The sequence below is a fragment of the Hippocampus bargibanti genome, linkage group LG01, assembly GCF_051943395.1.
Source record: "Hippocampus bargibanti isolate YZ-2025 linkage group LG01, ASM5194339v1, whole genome shotgun sequence".
NCBI lineage: Eukaryota > Metazoa > Chordata > Actinopteri > Syngnathiformes > Syngnathidae > Hippocampus > Hippocampus bargibanti.
In genome coordinates, this window is record NC_142734.1 from 11,482,326 (window position 1) to 11,501,362 (window position 19,037).

A 19,037-nucleotide genomic window follows, 5' to 3' on the forward strand; every position below is an offset into this window, starting at 1 on the left:
CTGTCTTATCATGGTAATCTACACATTGTCACAATTGAAAAAAGATGAATTGTGGTTTTTCCCAATCACGTCGTCTTAATAATGCCGCGACGTTTCGAAAAGTGCTCGCTGTCTGACAATTACATACTTCCTGTGTGCGGATAATGATGCCCTGAGGTCACATCCTGTCTGTCAGACGCTCAGGTGGGACAAGTGGGCCGAAAAAAAAATAAAAGGCCAGAGGTCATATGTGTTCATTGATCTCCCCTGCACTCAAGTAGACAAACACTCCCGCATGTAAAAAAATTAGCACGCCACTGGAAAGACAAGGAGAGAGAAGACTTTGCTACAACAGCAGACTCCATTCATTTGACCTTCGCCCTCATTTTCAAGCAGCCGTACATTCCATTCATTAATTTTACCTAATTTTAGCCTTCCTTTTGACCGGCATAATTAGCAATACCTGCACAATTGAAAATGCAACATCTATATTGTACACACAATATTAATTACATATTATGTAAATTATTATGATTAGGTTAGAAGCTTATCTGGGTTGTCTGAATGGAGAATTTGTAATACCAATAAAAATGGATTTTATAAAAAATATGCACAAACGTTATATCTTTTGTGACATGGTTCCATCCTGTTTACACCCACCGTTTGTCTCTTTTTGACTAGCTTGAAGAGCTGATGGGGGTCCTGGAGAAGACCAGGCAGGAACTCGACACGACAAAGTTGCACCTGTCTTCCACTCAGCACTCCTTGCATAAGCGAGACAAGCATCTCAACAGCCTGTGTCAGGAAAGACGAAAAGAGCTGGAGGAAATTCTGGAAATGAAGTTAGTTTCATGTTTTCTTTCTACCTACCTGTTCTTCTAAATCTTCTAACATTTTTCAGTGATTTTGGGGTTTGGATTGCCTTTTAAAAGGGTTAATCAAGTTTTTCTCTAGTCTTTGCTTATGCCCACTCTCATTCAACATTTAGAATTAGATGGGTTTCAATGTGTGGTGAAGTCAGTGACATGACAGGGGCAGAAATACAAATATGTGTGCATTTGTTTTCTCAGATTGGGTAGAAGGTGCCTGTCGCTGAAAATGTGGTAATCAAAAATGTAATTTTGTCATCCAAAAAGGTGGAAAGTAATTTTTGGAAACTTAATGTCAATTCTGTCTTGCAAAGCGAAGAGAACGCACGTGTGTTTATTTTGTTTTATTTTATTTTTTACTTTGGAGATGGCATATTTATAAGCAACTAGATTTAAAGGGTAACTATGCTTGTGCTAAGCACACACACACACACACACACACATACACGCACACACACACATGCGCGCACATCCACACGCACAGACACACGCACACACACACACGCACACACACGCACACACACACACACACACACACACACACACACACACACACACACACACACACGCACACACACACACACACACACACACACACACACACACACACACACAATCTTGCTATCTGTTCAACCAACATCCCCAGCTGAGAATTGGTTTCCAGCAGGACAAATGTGTTACATCTGAGACAGTCACAAGCTGTGCTTTTTTTTAGATGTGAAATTGCAAACACACTCACAGAACATTGCCTTGTCTAGTGAATTATTCTTGTCTCGTCTGCTGGGGCCAGTCTTAAATCATTATGATATTACCACGAAAGAGATATTTGAGGAAGAAAGTCAGTGTGATGGTTGGTTGACATAAACGGCAAAATTACACATGCTGTCCTGTATGTGTGCGGTTCCTTCGACTGCAAGTCTTCACTGTCTCAAGCTAATGGAGAGAGCACCATTCTGTGTATGTCTGCGTACGTGTGTTTTGTGTGTGTGTGTGTGTGTGGTCTGAGAATCACTGCAGTGTGCATAAGGAGGTCAGAAGCATAGGTTTGGGGTCACCGATGATGCAGATTGAACTCCCTTGTGGGGTGAAGCTTTGAGAGACTTGCTTGCATTTTAACCAAGCTCAAAGATACTTATGCTGAAGGTGCGCTCACACGCATGCTCACTCTCCTGAAACAACCGTAAACATATATCAAAACACACAAACACACCATATTTCCCATAGCTCTGGTTCAGATTAGCACAAACACAAGCAAACAGGCCAGATTGGGTGGAGAATGTGAAGTAATAGGAGCAGGGGAATGATGGTGTCGCAGTAGTTGGGCTCGGTCTGCAAACATCGAAACATTTAAATCCTAGAAAGGAAGAGAGCGTGCATGTTTGTAATTTTTGGCTTTCATTTGTCTTTCAGATGTTATGTGACATTTACAAAAAAAAAATACCAAATACAAAGCGGCTGTAGAAAACTGTGGACATGGTGTGTGTGTGGGTATGGCAGTTGACTTCAGTGTTGTTAATTAAACAGTATGAGTATAAAAAGTAATAATGTTTTGCTGTGTGTGTGTGTGTGTGTGTGTGTGTGTGTGTGTGTGTGTGTGTGTGTGTGTGTGTGTGTGTGTGTGTGTGTGTGTGTGCGTGTGCGTGTGTGTGCGCGCCTGTGTGCGCGCCTGTGTGCGCACTGGTAATGCACTAGTGCACTTGTGATGAAATGCATTGACAATGGGGGTGGCGGTGGAGTGGAATCATTTGGTAACAGGGTCCCGACTAAGTTGGATCAAAAGTGAATTGTTCATTATTGTATATGAAGCACATCTGCATTCTATTTTATTTCTTAAAGTGGCCACTTGCATCCGTACGTCTTTGTGACACTCCACTTGTTTCGTAAAAATGAAGAGGCACAAGTTTGAAGCGTGACGGCAGACAGTGTACATCAAAGTGGACAGACATTGTGAGACACATCTATCACACTTACATGTGTCAAAGGACAGAATAATTACAATGGGACACACAAGAAGATGTAGGGAGGAAATAGTTAATGATGTAAAAAAAAAGACGATTGCCTGAGGCAGTGATTGATGGAGAGCGTGGGTGTTTAAGAAAAGGATTATGGGAATGATGGAAGGAGTGATAGAAGAAAGACAAGCGAAATCAATGAGTGGATCTTCGAATGGAGGAAGCAGTGGTTGGTGTTTCTGTGCGTGCACCATGTAGAGCTATACCAATAAACATTCTGCTAGAGCAAACTTTGTCAAAACACTGTGAGAGAGTTCTTCAGCACTTCTGAGTACATCAAGGAAGAGTGCTGACGTTTGTAACCAGTATCCTCTATGGGAGACCTTGACTAAAAATACCAAGTTCAATTCCAGCTCTGGCGTTTCTGTGTGAAGTTTGCATGCTCTTCCCGGCCCTGGGTGGGTTTTCTCCGGGTACTCTGGTTTCCTCCCATGCATGGTAGACTGATTGAACATGTTGCGAACACAAATGGTTGTTTGTTTCTGTGTCCCCTGCGATTGGCTGGCTACCGGTTGAGGGTGTCCCCTGCCTACTGCCCAAAGACAGCTGGGATAGACTCCCCCATGAGTGAGGATAAAGGGCTGTGGAAAATGAATGATAGAATGAATTAATGAAAGGAATCCAAATGCAGTTAATCAGCTACAGCCCTGAAATTCAGTTAATATATCCTGTCATTTTTTATTAAAATTTGCGCAGCTAAAATGACTATAATAGAATGTAAAAAATAATTGAAACACATACTTGAGAACTAAAACACTTCCGATGTTTTCGTATCTCGTGACTGTAGTGTCCTTGAGAGTTTTGAAAGGCGCTTAGAAATAAAATGTATTATTATTATTATTATTATTATTATTATTATTATTATTATTATTATTATTATTATTATTATTGTTATTATTATTGTTATTATTATTATTATTATTGCTCACAATGATGGAACAGGTGGAAGAAGGACTATTGAAAAAGAGTCTTCTTCCACAATAACATGCAAGCCCTTTTTTTTCTTTGTCTCCTTTTTGTATTATGGATTGGTTGATTTTGGTATATAGCTCCAGGAAAACATCTCTGGTTCTCTGAAAAAAAGGTTGTTAAATGGGAGGTCACATTGATATTTAAAAAACTAATTCCATACAAATTGGTATTGATCATGTTTAGAATTGCTTTGTGTTTGGCACTTTATTTACTTGAGTGACTAAAAAAATGTGTTTGAATGGACGGTCGATGAGAAGGTTTCTTCAGCCGTCATCTGTACAAAAGTGAAGGTTTCGGACGTTTCGCCTCCTATCCAAGAGGCTTCGTCAGCGAACTAAAGTCTGACTGGTCGTATCGGCCCCATTTGTATATCCCTAATGTCCAGACCTGGTGGCGCCGGACACAGCTATGATAGGTCCCTACTCTCAGGTTGGGGGGGGGGGGGGGGGGGGCGCGGGACCCCCCCCCTGTGGCCCCACTGATTGTTCCTACATTCCTGACTAACGATTGGCCTATTACACCCACTCCCCCCGGTATCACCTCATCAGCATAACGACCCTCATCAGCATTGCGAAAGTTGCCTAACCTGTTTTGCCTGAGCAGGCTATTGTATGAACGATCCAAATTGAACCTCACACCACCAGACCGGTTTAATGAAGGATTTTGTTGTTTTTTTGTTTGACGACAATGAGGTTAAAATCTTAGCGAAAGAACATAGATGGTTTGAAAGGGGGGTGAAAGAGGCGATTCTTATAAAACAACAAAATCCTTCATTAAACCGGTCTGGTGGTGTGAGGTTCAATTTGGATCGTTCATACAATAGCCTGCTCAGGCAAAACAGGTTAGGCAACTTTCGCAATGCTGATGAGGGTCGTTATGCTGATGAGGTGATACCGGGGGGAGTGGGTGTAATAGGCCAATCGTTAGTCAGGAATGTAGGAACAATCAGTGGGGCCACAAGGGGGGGGGTCCCGCGCCCCCCCCCCCCAACCTGAGAGTAGGGACCTATCATAGCTGTGTCCGGCGCCACCAGGTCTGGACATTAGGGATATACAAATGGGGCCGATACGACCAGTCAGACTTTAGTTCGCTGACGAAGCCTCTTGGATAGGAGGCGAAACGTCCGAAACCTTCACTTTTGTACAGATGACGGCTGAAGAAACCTTCTCATCGATGGACCACTCCTGTACGACTGAGAGCTTACACAGACGTTTGAATGGACGTTTAACAGTAAAAAAGAAACGGGTACTATCGTCTTATTAAAAAAAAGATCATAGTGTCGTAGTTGTAATTTCCCAAAACTCAGTGTCATATTTGATTTGGACTCGTTTCTTTCTCCAACAAATTTGCTGCTCTGACCTGATGTTGGCAAATGAGATCAACCCATGGCAGAATGAAGCTTAGAGCAATATCGACATTATGACTTTCAAATCCCCGATGTAGACATCCTGTCTCCGTAGAGCAATCAACATGGTTACGGTGCCAAAACACTCAAGAGTCCAGCTGTAGAGTTAAGGTCATGTCCCTTCTTACTGATCTGTCTGCAAGGCCGAGACATTCTGACTGCAGTTTCAAGTACGCCGTGAAATAATGGAAAAAGTGCACACATTTCACAATGCGCACAAAAAGGCGTTTGTTTTCTGCGGCATTGTGCTCCCTTACGGCAATTTTGTAATGAGTCGCTCCAACCTGCCAAAGCAAGAGAGACGCACAGATGACGCTTTGTACGAGCGCATAGTTGCAGACGTAGCGATTGACGCATGCACAAGTACGGTGTTCAAGTGTGATTGTTGTGTTAAGGCAACGATGAGACATTGAAAGTGGTTGAAAGGGATTCTCTGTGCTACAGTGATGAGGTGGAGCTGACCACACATCACCTTCCTCTTCCTGAGCAGGTTTGTGTGTGTGTCGCCTCGTGGGAACTCGAGGCCATTCATCATGTCTGTCTGTGCTCCTGTGCCCTCTGACACCCGTGTTTACCTTCGACATGTGTGTCGGCTGTCAGCTTTCTAGGTGTGCTATTATGTCAGGGCTGCCCTACCTCGGTGAAATCCTCCATTTGGTCAGTGGGAGGCTGGATCACCGCAGGAATTTTAGAGAGAATGGAAAGAGAAAAGAGAACATTGGGTGGGGGCCAGAAAACTGGAGTGAAATGAGGATATGTCCAGCAGCTTGATATTTGGGAGCAATAAAGTCCATAGGGATTGCTTCATAAATGTGCTAGACTGCCAGCAGATGTCGGATTATATTGTGGCAGGTTGGGCATCTACCTTCAGCATGGACACATTAATCCAACTCTTAATATCACCACTGTCCCCTCACAGTTTGAGTAACCATCAATCCCCTGCAATACAAAAAGACAATATAATAGCATGTGACAGTTGCATGTACGTTTCATGAGAGTTATCTCATGGCACAATATCAAATCATAAACAATATGAGTTACTACAGTACACTCACTGGAAATGCAGACTCCGACAGTTCAGTTTTTCTTGTTGAAATTGAATTATAACTCATTCACTGCTAGACGATGTGCAAAAAGGAGCCAATGATTTTGTTATTTTCACTCAAATTGCAGGACCCACAGAATATTGAGTTTTAGGATTACATAAACATTTAGTTAAGCGTAAGAAACCTTAGACTCTCTTCTTTCATAAAAAGGAGTCAATTCCTAAACTATATACGTCTGGAGTTATATGAGCTTGAAATTAGGGCGGCTGTCCCAAAATCCAATGCAATACATACATATTGGTTTATATAGTGCCTTAACAACAGCTGCAGCGGGAACAAAGCACTACCATGGGAAAAAAAGGAAAGTCTGCCCCCTTGTGGAAAAGAAAATACATTGCCAGAGGCCATGGCCAGCGCTTTATCGGCCCCTGAGCATGAAAAAATAAAATCTGAACAAATTCAGCAATGGCGCTGTACGTCATATTTTCAATTCCCAAATACATTTGTGAATGGCAGGGAATGAGTTAAGTTACATTATTTTAAGTTTCATCATTTTGAGGGCCTTGGGCAAATGAGACACAGATGACATCATTTACAGTCAGAAATGTGATTGGAAACAATAAAAGGCATCCATGTAGGGGCACATACTGTGTAGGTGTCAAATTCACGGCCCAGGGCCAAATTGAGCGACCTCATTTTTCTCATGATTAAAATTCCCATATTGCAAATGTGTTCATTTTTGACCACAGTGATTTTGGCCAAAAAAAATGTATTCCCAGTTGCCCTTTTAAAAAAATGTAATGTTTTTTAAGGATTATTTTTGTATGTATTTTTATTTATCTATTTTTGCAGTCTTCTGTGTTTATGTGATACTATGAGGCATACATTTATATGGATTCACTGTAAAAATCATAACTGTAATATGGCCTGGGACAAAAATTTGTATGGCGTCCTTGATTACTTGAAGCCTAGAGAATCACAATGAATTAAACATTACAACCTATTAGGACTAAACTGATGGAACAAATATTTACCTCAACTTGTACATTTTCCAACAGATGGACCAACAGGCAGACAGACTTTTTTGTTTTCCATGTGGAGGTTACCAAAAGTGTCCTGGTTTCTGCGGTGCAGTTGCTTACTGCCCCATTGTTTTGCAAAAACAAGTTTTCATAAAAATTCTTGTGTGCTTAAAGGACACCCGACATCACTTTTTTGTTTTTTAACTGACACCAGAAAAATGTTTTATAGCATCTAAAATACCCAAAACATGCAGTATGATATTTTTACTCAAATGCAAAACACCAATAAAAATGACTTAAAGTGTCCAAAATCTGCAAAAAATTGCGCTGCGAATTGGGCATTTTCAGAAAGTCCCGCCCCCAGTTCGTGACGTCACGCCAAGACGTCTTACATTGCTTGTGAATCAAAACAATGGCTTCAGATTTGGAGAATATGCTTTCTTGTTACACATCCAGTTATAAATATGATTCAAATAGTCCTGATGAGCAAAGCATACATGTTTGCAATCGATTAAAGAATTTATTTGGGCCATTTTGAGGCAAACGGGCAGGTGGGAATGTCTCACCCAAGAAGAGGCAGTAAAATGGCGACCAGCTCTGGTGAGGAATGAATCAGCTCGTTTCCACAGGCTGATACTATCTTTGCATGGAGTTTGCCTCCTTCTGCTGGCGGCTCTTGGGTGTAAGACATGGTTTAAAAAAAACAGTACAGCAAAATACATTGACGTGATGGAAAGACGCTACAATGCGTCTTTTTTACGGTGAGGAGGCGATCCTTTTCTGACGTCACGTACGGACTCGTCACCAACTCAAAAACAAGACTTCCTGAATGTTCAGCGCGAGTCTTAAAACGTAAAATATAGCTATATGTGGTGGAATCTTATTAAAACACGCCCAGTAGAAGTCATTTGAAGCCATTTTACAAATTATGGACACAACTAGTCCGAAGACGTCGGTTGTCCTTTAAGGCTTTGCGATTGTAAAAAGACAGTGTCAGGCTACCGTAAGCCAAATGGAGGTGGCCACTATAACCTGAATTTACAGTCACTTGAAGTGATCGCACAATATCGGAATCAAAAGAATGCACTGTTAGAGATCAAAATAAACATCTACTTAATACGATGAATGCATTTTTGCTTGGAAGAAATCGCTTGTTTATAGTTCATTCACTGGTGTTTATCTGAACTGATACACATTACTGAAATAGTCTTTTCCTCAGGCCTAGTGGCATTTGGGAACTCAAGAGAATCAGATGCATTCTGCTTTTTTTTTTCTTCTCTCTTTTACTTTGGTTTTACTTGCAAATTTCCCCATTGCGGGACGAATAAAGGTATTCTGATTCTGATTCTGATTCTGATTTATGACTTCAGTCGCACTCACTTGTTCCCTTCGGTATTACATGCTGCTCTCTTTGTTCGGCAATCTTTCACTCTCCGGCTCTATCTCTTGAAGGGTCGAAGAAGGCCTGGAATTTATCACACATACCTAATAATTACTATCCCAGGAAATGGTCCTGAGGAAGTAAAGAAGTTGGTGCACTAGCCTTGCTAATTAGTGTCCCACACACACACACACACACACACACACACACACACACACACACACACACACACACACACACACACACACACACACACACACACACACACACACACACACACACACACACACATTCCTGTTTCAAGGGTTTTGTGAGGTCCGGATAACTCCAGTTTAGAGAAGAACTAGTGTTACATTTGAACACTAAATGTCACCCCATTGTGACATTTGTGACAATTGTGGACTTGAAACTGAAATAACAGCAGGAGTGAGGTTTTTGAATGGGTACGTTCAAAGTCCTCACCCCTGTAGTGAATTTGATTAAAATATTGTTTTACTTTTTGTGGTATGAACTTTTTCCTCACATTAACCACGCACACACACACACATAAACACACACAGTGAGTAAAAAGTGTGTACATCCAAATGAAAGGAAAATACACACCAAAAATCATTGTGGGTGAATTTGTGAGGACCTCTCTGAAACTTTAACAGATGCATATATAGACCCTCTAGAAGCCTTTTTAGGATGAAAAACTTGTGGACCGGCCAAAAGGTCTTCGCTTGTCAAAAATGTCCTCACTACGTATGGTATAAAATGTTAGTGTTCCTCACAAGACGACACCTCACAAGACTCACACATACACACACGGCAAAAGCAAGTTAGTGTCATTTGGCGGGTGTACAAACTACACTAGGCTTAATCTGATTGGCTTTTGGAAGACTAACACCCCTGAGTCTGTACGGTTGTATAAATCTCAGGGCTCATTGACTGAACGACTCTTGTTTGTATGTGCACATGAGTGCGCAATTGATTAGGCAGACCCTGCAGCCATAAAGAGCCAGCCCAGCACACAGCACCCAGAGGTGACCAGAGATGGCTTCCTAAACTACAGTCCAGCCCTCAGGTCACTGGAATGGAATGAAGAGAAGGAAGTTGGGGGTCATTTTGGTGGGGGTTGGGGTAGTCACAGAATGAAGGGCTCTCGTCTTGAATGTCACCTGTGTCATTTTCAGTTTGATTTTGGGCTGCAATTATCAAATAATTTGCAGTGCGGGTATCCTATAAATATACCCTAAATGTAAATATATATATAGGGCTCTGTGCAGTATCCACACTGTTGCCACCACTGCACTTTTCTGGACCAAGATATCCGATGTTGTTCCTGGGATCCGTTGCAACCACTCGTGTAGTTTGGGGGTCACTACCCCGAGTGCTCCGGCCATCACAGGCATGACTGTCACCTTTAACTTACCGGCTCTCTCCAGCTCCTTTCTGAGCCGTTGGTATTTTTCTAGTTTCTCGTGTTACGTTTTCGTTTCCATCACTCAGGACATTATCTAGAAGTCTGTGATGTAATGTAGGGAAATAGATTCCCATTCCACGGTGAGATCAGAGCATTGTCATCAAATGGTAAGTATAGTTTTGCTTTGTTGAATGTTGCTGTGCCGATGACCATCTTGTGTTTGGGAGCCTTTTCCTGACCATCTTCATCTTTAAGATCATAGAGTTGATTGTTCTTTAGCCACAAGGGGACATAGGCCAGTTTCTTCTTGTGCCGGTCCCAAGCCCGGATAAATACAGAGGGTTGTGTCAGTGGTTGTGCATCCAATGTAAAAGCTTGGCCAATACAAACATGCGAATCAAACCTCTGAAGATGGAGGACATGTCACGGTTTGCAGGGTGGTGATGGCGGGTGCAGATCCCAAAAAGCAGGCAGGAGGGAGCAGGAGGTTGTTTGACAAATGGTATTAAAATAAAGGTCAGCAGGAACAAAATGTAAAACATCAAAATCAGCTGAACAGAAAAAATACAAAATATCAAAAGAAAATCAAGTGTAAAAGTCCGCCAAGGTTAAACAAACACATGCACTGCATACACAATGCATACAAAGCATGCAACAAACAATGAACCGACACCGGATGGTCGTGCCAGGTGTCCTTTTAAGTGTCAGTGATTAAAACAACCAGCACCTGCGAGGCTGCAGGCAGGGCTGACGTCGCTACCCGTTGGTCGCCAATCTGATCGGGACGACCAGCACCTGTGCAGGTGCAGGCGGGGTTAGCTTGGGCTAACATGGACGTAGCATTGCCAGGCACAGGATGGAAATGAGACGGGTCCGATGTACCTATGGGATCTGATGGTTGGTCGGTTCATTCTGTCATGGCAGAATGCAGGGTGGTGATGGCGGGTGCAGATCCCAAAAAGCCGGCAGGAGGGAGCAGGAGGTTGTTTGACAAATTGTATTAAAATAAAGGTCAGCAGGAAGAAAATGTAAAACATCAAAATCAACTGAACAGAAAAAATACAAAGTATCAAAAGAAAATCAAGTGTAAAAGTCCTCCAAGGTTAAACAAACACATGCACTGCATACACAATGCATACAAAGCATGCAACAAACAATGAACCGACACCGGATGGTCGTGCCGGGTGTGACGAACGCTCGAGTGCTAGGAGGCAGACCTCGAGCGACGGACTTTTGGTGTTAGGGAAGGACCCGAAATACACGGCGTGACAGGCTTGGGTGGATAAAGAGTCTTTACTGGAAACAGCATCAAATAATAACAAACAGGGATGAGTGAAGGAAGATAACTGAATGATAGCAGACCTGGCAACACGGACGTGGAAATGGCAATGACCAAGAATACTCCGACAGAAGACGGTAGTGAGCGGCAGACAGATATAGGCAGAAGGCACAATCAGTGAAAGACAATCAGCTGTGGGAACCCAGGTGAATGATGATTGGAGGGGCCGTCTCCCAAGAATGTCGGAGGAGGTGACAGGAGGGGCGGGGCGCGCCCCGGATGGCAGCGAGATGTGACAGTGCCCCCCCCTCAAGGGACGCCTCTCGGCGGCCCCCCAGGTTTGGATGGGTGAGCCGCATGGAAGGCCCGGGTGAGGGATGGGTCGAGGATCCAGGCCCGTGGGACCCATTGACGTTCCTCAGGTCCATAGCCCTCCCAGTCGACCAGGTACTGCACTCCTCTGCCCCTGCGCCTGGAGTCCAGTATCTCCCGCACGGTGTAGACTGGTCCGTCGTCCAATATCCGGGGGGGAGGTGGGGGGGCGGGCGTGGGGGCTAAGGGGCTGGTCTCCACTGGCTTGAGGAGGGAAACATGAAACACGGGGTGGATCCGCATGGTGGGTGGTAGCCGGAGCCTCACCGAGACCGGGCTGAGGATGGCCTCGATGGGGAAGGGACCCGTGAAGCGTGGGCCCAGCTTGGCCGAGGACCCTGCCAGCCGAAGGTCCTTCGTAGATAGCCAGACCTCCTGCCCGACCTGGTAGCTGGGTGCTTGCCGTCGATGGCGGTCTGCCACCCGCCGGTTCCGGGATGCGGTGCGTGACAGGGCGTCCCTGGTCTCCTTCCAGACTCTGTGGGCCCGTCTGAGGTGATGGTCGATAGACGGGACCTCCACCTGGCCTTCCTGTGTGGGAAATAAGGGCGGCTGATAGCCACAGGCGGACATGAATGGGGACCGACCTGTGGCTGCGGAGACCAGGGAGTTGTGGGCGTACTCCACCCAGGGTAGGTGCAGGGCCCACGACGCCGGGTTGTGGAGGCACACGCACCGGAGGGCCGCCTCCAGGTCCTGGTTCTTCCTCTCCGTCTGTCCGTTGGTCTGGGGGTGGTACCCAGACGACAGGCTCGCCGATGCCCCTAGGGACCGACAGAAACGCTTCCATACCTTGGACACGAACTGCGGTCCCCGATCCGACACGATGTTAGTCGGAATCCCGTGGAGACGGACGACGTGGTTAACCAGGAGTTGAGCCGTCTCGGTGGCAGACGGCAACCTGGTTAACGGAACGAAGTGGGCCGACTTGGAGAATCGGTCCACTACGGTGAGGACGACCGTCTTGCCACGGGAGGGGGGGAGGCCTGTCACGAAGTCGACGGAGATGTGGGACCAGGGTCTGGACGGAACCGGTAGGGGCTGGAGGAGTCCGGCCGGGGGCTGGTGGGAGGCCTTTCCACGGGCGCAGGTCGGGCAGGCCTTCACGAAGAGGGTGATGTCCCTCCTAAACCCCGGCCACCAGAACCGTTGGGCGATGAGTTGGATCGTCCTGTTGACCCCCGGGTGGCAAGCTATCTTAGATGTGTGCCCCCAGATGAGCACCTCGGTGCGTAGGGGGGGGGGGGGACGAACAGGCGATCCTTGGGACAGCCCCTGGGGATGGTGGTGGTTCCCTGGACTTGTTGGACTTTTCTCTCAACCTCCCACCTCAGGGCGCCCAGGATGCGCTGGGCCGGCAGGTTGTTGGTGGTAGTCTCCTCCCTTTCTGCCGGCTCATGGATACGGGATAGGGCGTCGGGCTTGGTGTTCTGTGACCCTGGGCAGTAGGTGAGAGAAAAGTCAAAACGGGTGAGGAAGAGTGACCATCGGGCCTGCCGTGAGTTAAGTCTCTTGGCCGACCGGATGGCCGCCAGGTTCTTGTGATCCGTGTAGACGGTGAAGGGGTGTTTAGCTCCCTCAAGCCAGTGTCTCCATTCCTGCAGGGCCAGGACGACCGCCAGCAGTTCCCGATTGCCGACGTCGTAATTGGCTTCGGCGGGGCTGAGCCGGCGGGAGAAGAAGGCGCAGGGGCGTAGCTTCTGGTCGGTGGGAGAGCGCTGGGAAAGGACGGCCCCTACTCCGGACTCGGATGCGTCAACCTCGACCGTGAACGGAAGATCCGGGTCGGGATGACGCAGAACGGGGGGGTTGGTGAAGGCACGACGGAGGCGGTTGAAAGCCCCCTCAGCATCGGGAGTCCACCTGAAAGGGAGCTTGGTGGACGTGAGGTTAGTGAGGGGGAGTGCCTTCTGACTATACCCGCGAATGAAGCGGCGGTAGAAGTTGGCAAACCCCAAAAACCGCTGAAGCTGCTTGCGCGTCTTTGGGATCGGCCATTCCACCACCGCCTTGGTTTTGGCGGGGTCGGCCCTGAGCTGCCCCTGCTCCACCACAAACCCCAGGAACGACAGAGAGCGGACATGGAAGTCACACTTCTCTGCCTTCACATAGAGCCGGTTTTGCAGGAGCCGCGCCAGGACCCGTCGGACGTGTTGCCGGTGTTCTTCTGCAGAGCGAGAAAAAATAAGAATGTCATCGAGGTACACAAAAACAAAAACATTGAGGAAGTCCCTGAGCACATCGTTAATTAAATTCTGGAATACGGCAGGCGCGTTCGTGAGCCCGAACGGCATCACCAGGTATTCAAAGTGCCCTAAAGGCGTCTTGAAGGCTGTTTTCCATTCATCCCCCTCACGGATTCGGACCAAATGGTAGGCGCTGCGAAGATCTAATTTAGAAAAAATGGTGGCGGACTGAAGGGGCGCAAAGGCCGAATCCATGAGGGGGAGAGGGTATTTGTTGCGGATGGTGATGTCGTTCAGGCCCCGGTAGTCAACGCATGGGCGCAGGGATCCGTCCTTCTTATCGATAAAGAAAAACCCTGCGCCCAGCGGGGAACGCGACGGCCGAATGAGTCCTGCCGCTAGAGAGGAGTCTATGTAAGTGCTCAGGGCTTCCCGTTCCGGTTGAGAAATATGGTAAAGTCTGGAGTCCGGTAATGGAGCCCCTGGCTGCAAGTCTATAGCACAGTCATACGGTCGGTGGGGCGGCAGGGATTGGGCGTTGTCTTTGCTGAACACCTCCCGGAGGTCGTGGTAGCAATGTGGCACGCCTTTGAGGCAGATGGCCTCGGGCGGGCCACCGCGGGAGGGGTTACGCCCTGCCGTAGCCGACCGCAGGCAGTTAGCGTAGCACTATGGGCTCCAGCCCTGAATGGTGGGGCCCTCCCAAGAAATGGATGGGTCATGGGCCTTGAGCCAGGGGAGACCCAAGACCAATGGCGCGTTCCGGGAGGGCATAACAAGAAATTGGCGGTGCTCCACATGGTTGCCTGCCACTCGGAGCTTAAGTGGGGCTGTGAGGTGGGTGACCCGGGCTAATAATCGGCCATCCAGGTCGACGATCTCCTTAGGGGGAAGGAGATCTAAAAGTCGGCAGCCCAGCAGGTCGGCCAGGTGGGGGTCGATAATGCACCCGTCGGCCCCCGAGTCCACTAGTGCCCGCACTCTTTGGGAGCTGGAGGGGCCAAATAGTTCACTCTCCAGCTCCAACCGTGTGACTCGTGTCGTGGACTTAGCCCCCAACGGATTCCGTTTCGGCGGGGACTTACATTGGCCGTGGGTCCTAGGCTGGGGGCCTCGGGTGCGACGAGCCCTCGGGTTGGAGCGGTCGTCTCCCCCCCCTATCACCATCGGTTCACAGAGTCCCTCCTGGGGCTGCGCGCGGTCGCTGCCGGGTGTGGTCGACCGGGGTCGGCTTCGGGGTACCTCGGGCCGTCGGTCGCTCAGCTCCTTTCGCCGCTCTCGAAGACGCTGATCCAAGCCGATGACAATCCCGACGAGGTCGTCGAAGGTGGTGCCGGCGTCGCGGGTAGCCAACTCATCCTTTAGGTCGGAATTCAAGCCGCGACGAAACACCCCCCTCAACGCTCGGTCGCCGTAGCCGCTGCCAGCGGCCTGGATCCGGAAAGCGACGGAGTATTCTGCGGCCGAACGGGCCCCTTGGACGCAGTCGAGGATTCTCCCTTCCGCCTCGACCTCCGTCACTGGATGGTGAAACACCCGGCGAATCTCGGCTACGAAGTCCGGATACGAGGCGCACAGCTCCGGTCGGGACTCTCGTACCGCCAGCACCCATGATTCGGCTTCACCCGCGAGCAGGCTGGTGATGAAGGCTACCTTAGCCTTATCGCTAACGTAGGCGTCAGGATGTTGTTCAAACACGAGCGCACACTGCATTAGGAATTGAGCGCAGCGCTCGGTTTCGCCTGCGTAGCGTGAGGGTTGGGGTAGCGGGGGCGTGCGCCTGCCCACGGGCGGGGGGGGAGGAACAGAGAGGGTGGCGATGCTCTTTTCCATCTCCTTGAGGCGTTGAGCCAGCGAGGTAGTGGCGTGGCGCATTTCCTCAATCGCCTGGGCCAGCTGGCTCGAACGCTCCGCCTCTTGTACAAGGGCGGTAAAATACCTGTCAACGCCGGCGGGGTCCATGGGTGGTCGGAGTATTGTGTGACGAACGCTCGAGTGCTAGGAGGCAGACCTCGAGCGACGGACTTTTGGTGTTAGGGAAGGACCCGAAATACACGGCGTGACAGGCTTGGGTGGATAAAGAGTCTTTACTGGAAACAGCATCAAATAATAACAAACAGGGATGAGTGAAGGAAGATAACTGAATGATAGCAGACCTGGCAACACGGACGTGGAAATGGCAATGACCAAGAATACTCCGACAGAAGACGGTAGTGAGCGGCAGACAGATATAGGCAGAAGGCACAATCAGTGAAAGACAATCAGCTGTGGGAACCCAGGTGAATGATGATTGGAGGGGCCGTCTCCCAAGAATGTCGGAGGAGGTGACAGGAGGGGCGGGGCGCGCCCCGGATGGCAGCGAGATGTGACACCGGGTGTCCTTTTAAGTGTCAGTGATTAAAACGACCAGCACCTGCGAGGCTGCAGGCAGGGCTGACGTCGCTACCCATTGGTCGCCAATGTGATCGAGACGACCAGCACCTGTGCAGGTGCAGGCGGGGCCGACAGCGCCCCCCGTTGGTCGCCAACCAGATCATGACAGGACACTGATTCACTGTGGCGACGCCTTGAAGGGAAATGCCGAAAGGGAAAGAAGAGTCTGTATCTAGAAGTCCCACAGGATCTTTGCACGGGCATTCTCTCTCTCTCCCTCTCTCTCTCTCCCTTTCTCTCGCTGTTTCTCTCTTTCTCTCTTTCTTTCTCGCTTTCTCTCTCTTCTTCTATCTATCTCTTTCTTTCTTTCTGTCTCTCTCTCTGTCTCTCTCTGTTTCTGTCTCTTTATGTCTCTCTTTCTGTCTCTCTCTCTGTCTTTCTCTCCCTGTCTATCTCTATCTCTCTCTTAAAAAATGAAGAAAAAAACACATATCCACTTGGTCATGAATTACCGACGTGTTCATCTTTAGATCATCATCATTTTATACTTAAATTAAAACTGCATAGCAGCATATTCTCTTCTTCTGTATAAACATTTGTGAGAACCTCAACGAGAAAAAAAAGTTTTTTTGTTGATGAGACAAAGTGACTTCAGAACTGCAGTAACAATTTTGCCAACTAAAACAATAGACCTGAGTGACCCCGGTTTGTTAAAAAAACGATCAGTAGGAACAGCAACTGTGTTGGGCTGTTAACATCAAAGTGTGCAGAGCCTGTTATAGTCTCTTGAAAAGTAATCAGACAGTTTTTGCCAGCCTATATGAAACATGCTGGGGCCGCCGCTAATTGCTGGCAACTGGCGCCGTGCAATACACGATCAGTGTAATTAGACATTTTTCAAATAGGTGACTGGATGTTATTTCAGGATGACATTCCGTTGATGACTTCTGTAGCAATCGTTTGTGACATTGTTAGACGAGTCATGTCTCTGTTATGCAATGACCTACTTCCGGAAACAATTTAAAAATACAAGCATTATAGGGGTTCTTTCTCGATCACATTTGATAAAGTATGATTTATTTTCAAGTTTGCCTCACAGTGCCAGGACCGTGTTATTCTCATCAATAATTTTAACAATTGTTGCAGTGGTTACCTTTACTACTTCTTCATTAGATATGTAACAGAAAAATATGTGAGCGTTTTTTTTTTTTTTTACTCAATGTCTCGATTCAGCCAAGATTCAAACATTTCTGTATGGTGTGTTGAAGGAGAGTGTGCTTCTTCGTGTGTTTTAGGCTGCACACGGAGCAAGCAAGTTACATCATTGGTGCCAATGAGACTTTGATGAAGCTGCATGTGTAATGTTGGAGAATGTGCTGAGTTGTAAAGCAGAAATGTAAATGGTGGCTTAGTGAAATGCCAGCACGGTTTACCATAATGGATGTCCAAATTTTTTCAGTTCTCGTGCTTAGTGAGCCAAGAGCATCTTACTGGCACATATTCACACACCATAAACGCGTCTTTGACTCTGTGATCTGTGTATACGCGCACACATGCACACACGCACACTCACACACACACACACGCGCATGCACATACCTGAACTGCAGTTTGTCGAACTCCGTCTATCTTTACCTCTAACTCTGATTTTCTCTTCATCCACATTTTCTTTTATTTTAAACATTGAATGAACTTCAGAGGAGCTTTACTCTTCCCATTCTTACCTTGCATTTGTTATTTATTTCACTGAATTTCACATTATTTCCTTCCTAAAATTCTTTCACATTTTGCTCACTGAATGGCACCTCAAAAGTTGGTCTTCATGGACAGTGGAGATGAAGTGAAACATAACGTAAATAAAATGAAACAGGCAATACCCAGGTAGGACAAAAAATAAAACATGTCTTGTCATTTTAAATAAAACCATTGATAGAGACTTTTTTTCATTAATTCATTTTATGATATGTGGAAAGATAGTTCAGTTTTTTTTTTTTATCATGTACCGTTCAGGTTATTTACATGGCGACATGAATGTTGATGTTCTCTCAATACATTACCATGGAACCTGCTTTCAAAACAATACTGTGACGATAGATGATGCCCTTGCACCTTCCCATGAGGTTTTAATTGAGAAGAAAGGTAGATCGGCCCACCACCCACTGCGCACGCTTTGCAGCCACTGGCAGTTGTGGATTGCGAACTTGCGTCTGATTTTGTTCATTTATCGATGCAGATCCAAACCGTAATTATCATCATGTACTTTTCGGCAACGGCTGGAAAGAGCCCATTCTAGTATGGATCCATCCATTTTCTGTACCGCTTATTCCTCATTAGGGTCGTGGGGGGTGCTGGTGCCTATCTCAGCTGTCTTCGGGCACGAGACGAAGAACAGTCACTCTCACACCTAGGGACAATTTGGAGTTGTCAATCTGCCTGCCATGCATGTTTTTGGAGTGTGGGAGGAAACCGGAGGACCCGGAGAAAACCCACGCGGGTCCGGGGAGAACACGCAAACTCCACACAGGGAGGCCGGACCGGGACGCGAACCGGCGACCTCTGCACTGTGAAGCCGTTGTGCTACCCACTCAACTACCGCTCTCGTATGGATAAATATGCATATTCCTTCTGACGTGCATTAAATGTGTTTAAATGTACACAAAACAAGTGCCTACATGAGATTGTTTGGCAGTGTGTGCATGCCTGTGCTCTGGCTCAGAAGAACAATCACGTGAAGAG

The 19,037-nt window shown here is 47.1% G+C and overlaps 2 protein-coding genes across 2 annotated transcripts in view; one reads left to right on the plus strand and one right to left on the minus strand.

The window, feature by feature from the left end:
- The window catches only part of LOC148903084 (ERC protein 2-like), a 189,666-nt gene that overhangs the window by 67,624 nt on the left and 103,005 nt on the right, over positions 1-19,037 (plus strand). The window contains exon 10 of the mRNA XM_088996190.1: positions 661-821. Within this exon, the coding sequence (XP_088852316.1) occupies positions 661-821 (161 nt within the window). The remainder of the gene's footprint in view (positions 1-660; positions 822-19,037) is intronic.
- On the minus strand, positions 11,370-12,918 carry LOC148903086 (uncharacterized). The gene is made up of 2 exons (XM_088995973.1): positions 12,535-12,918; positions 11,370-12,468 (listed from the first exon to the last, which is right to left on the minus strand). Exon 2 carries the CDS (start codon positions 12,313-12,315, stop codon positions 11,680-11,682), a length of 636 nt encoding a protein of 211 aa, XP_088852099.1. The 5' UTR covers positions 12,316-12,468; positions 12,535-12,918; the 3' UTR covers positions 11,370-11,679.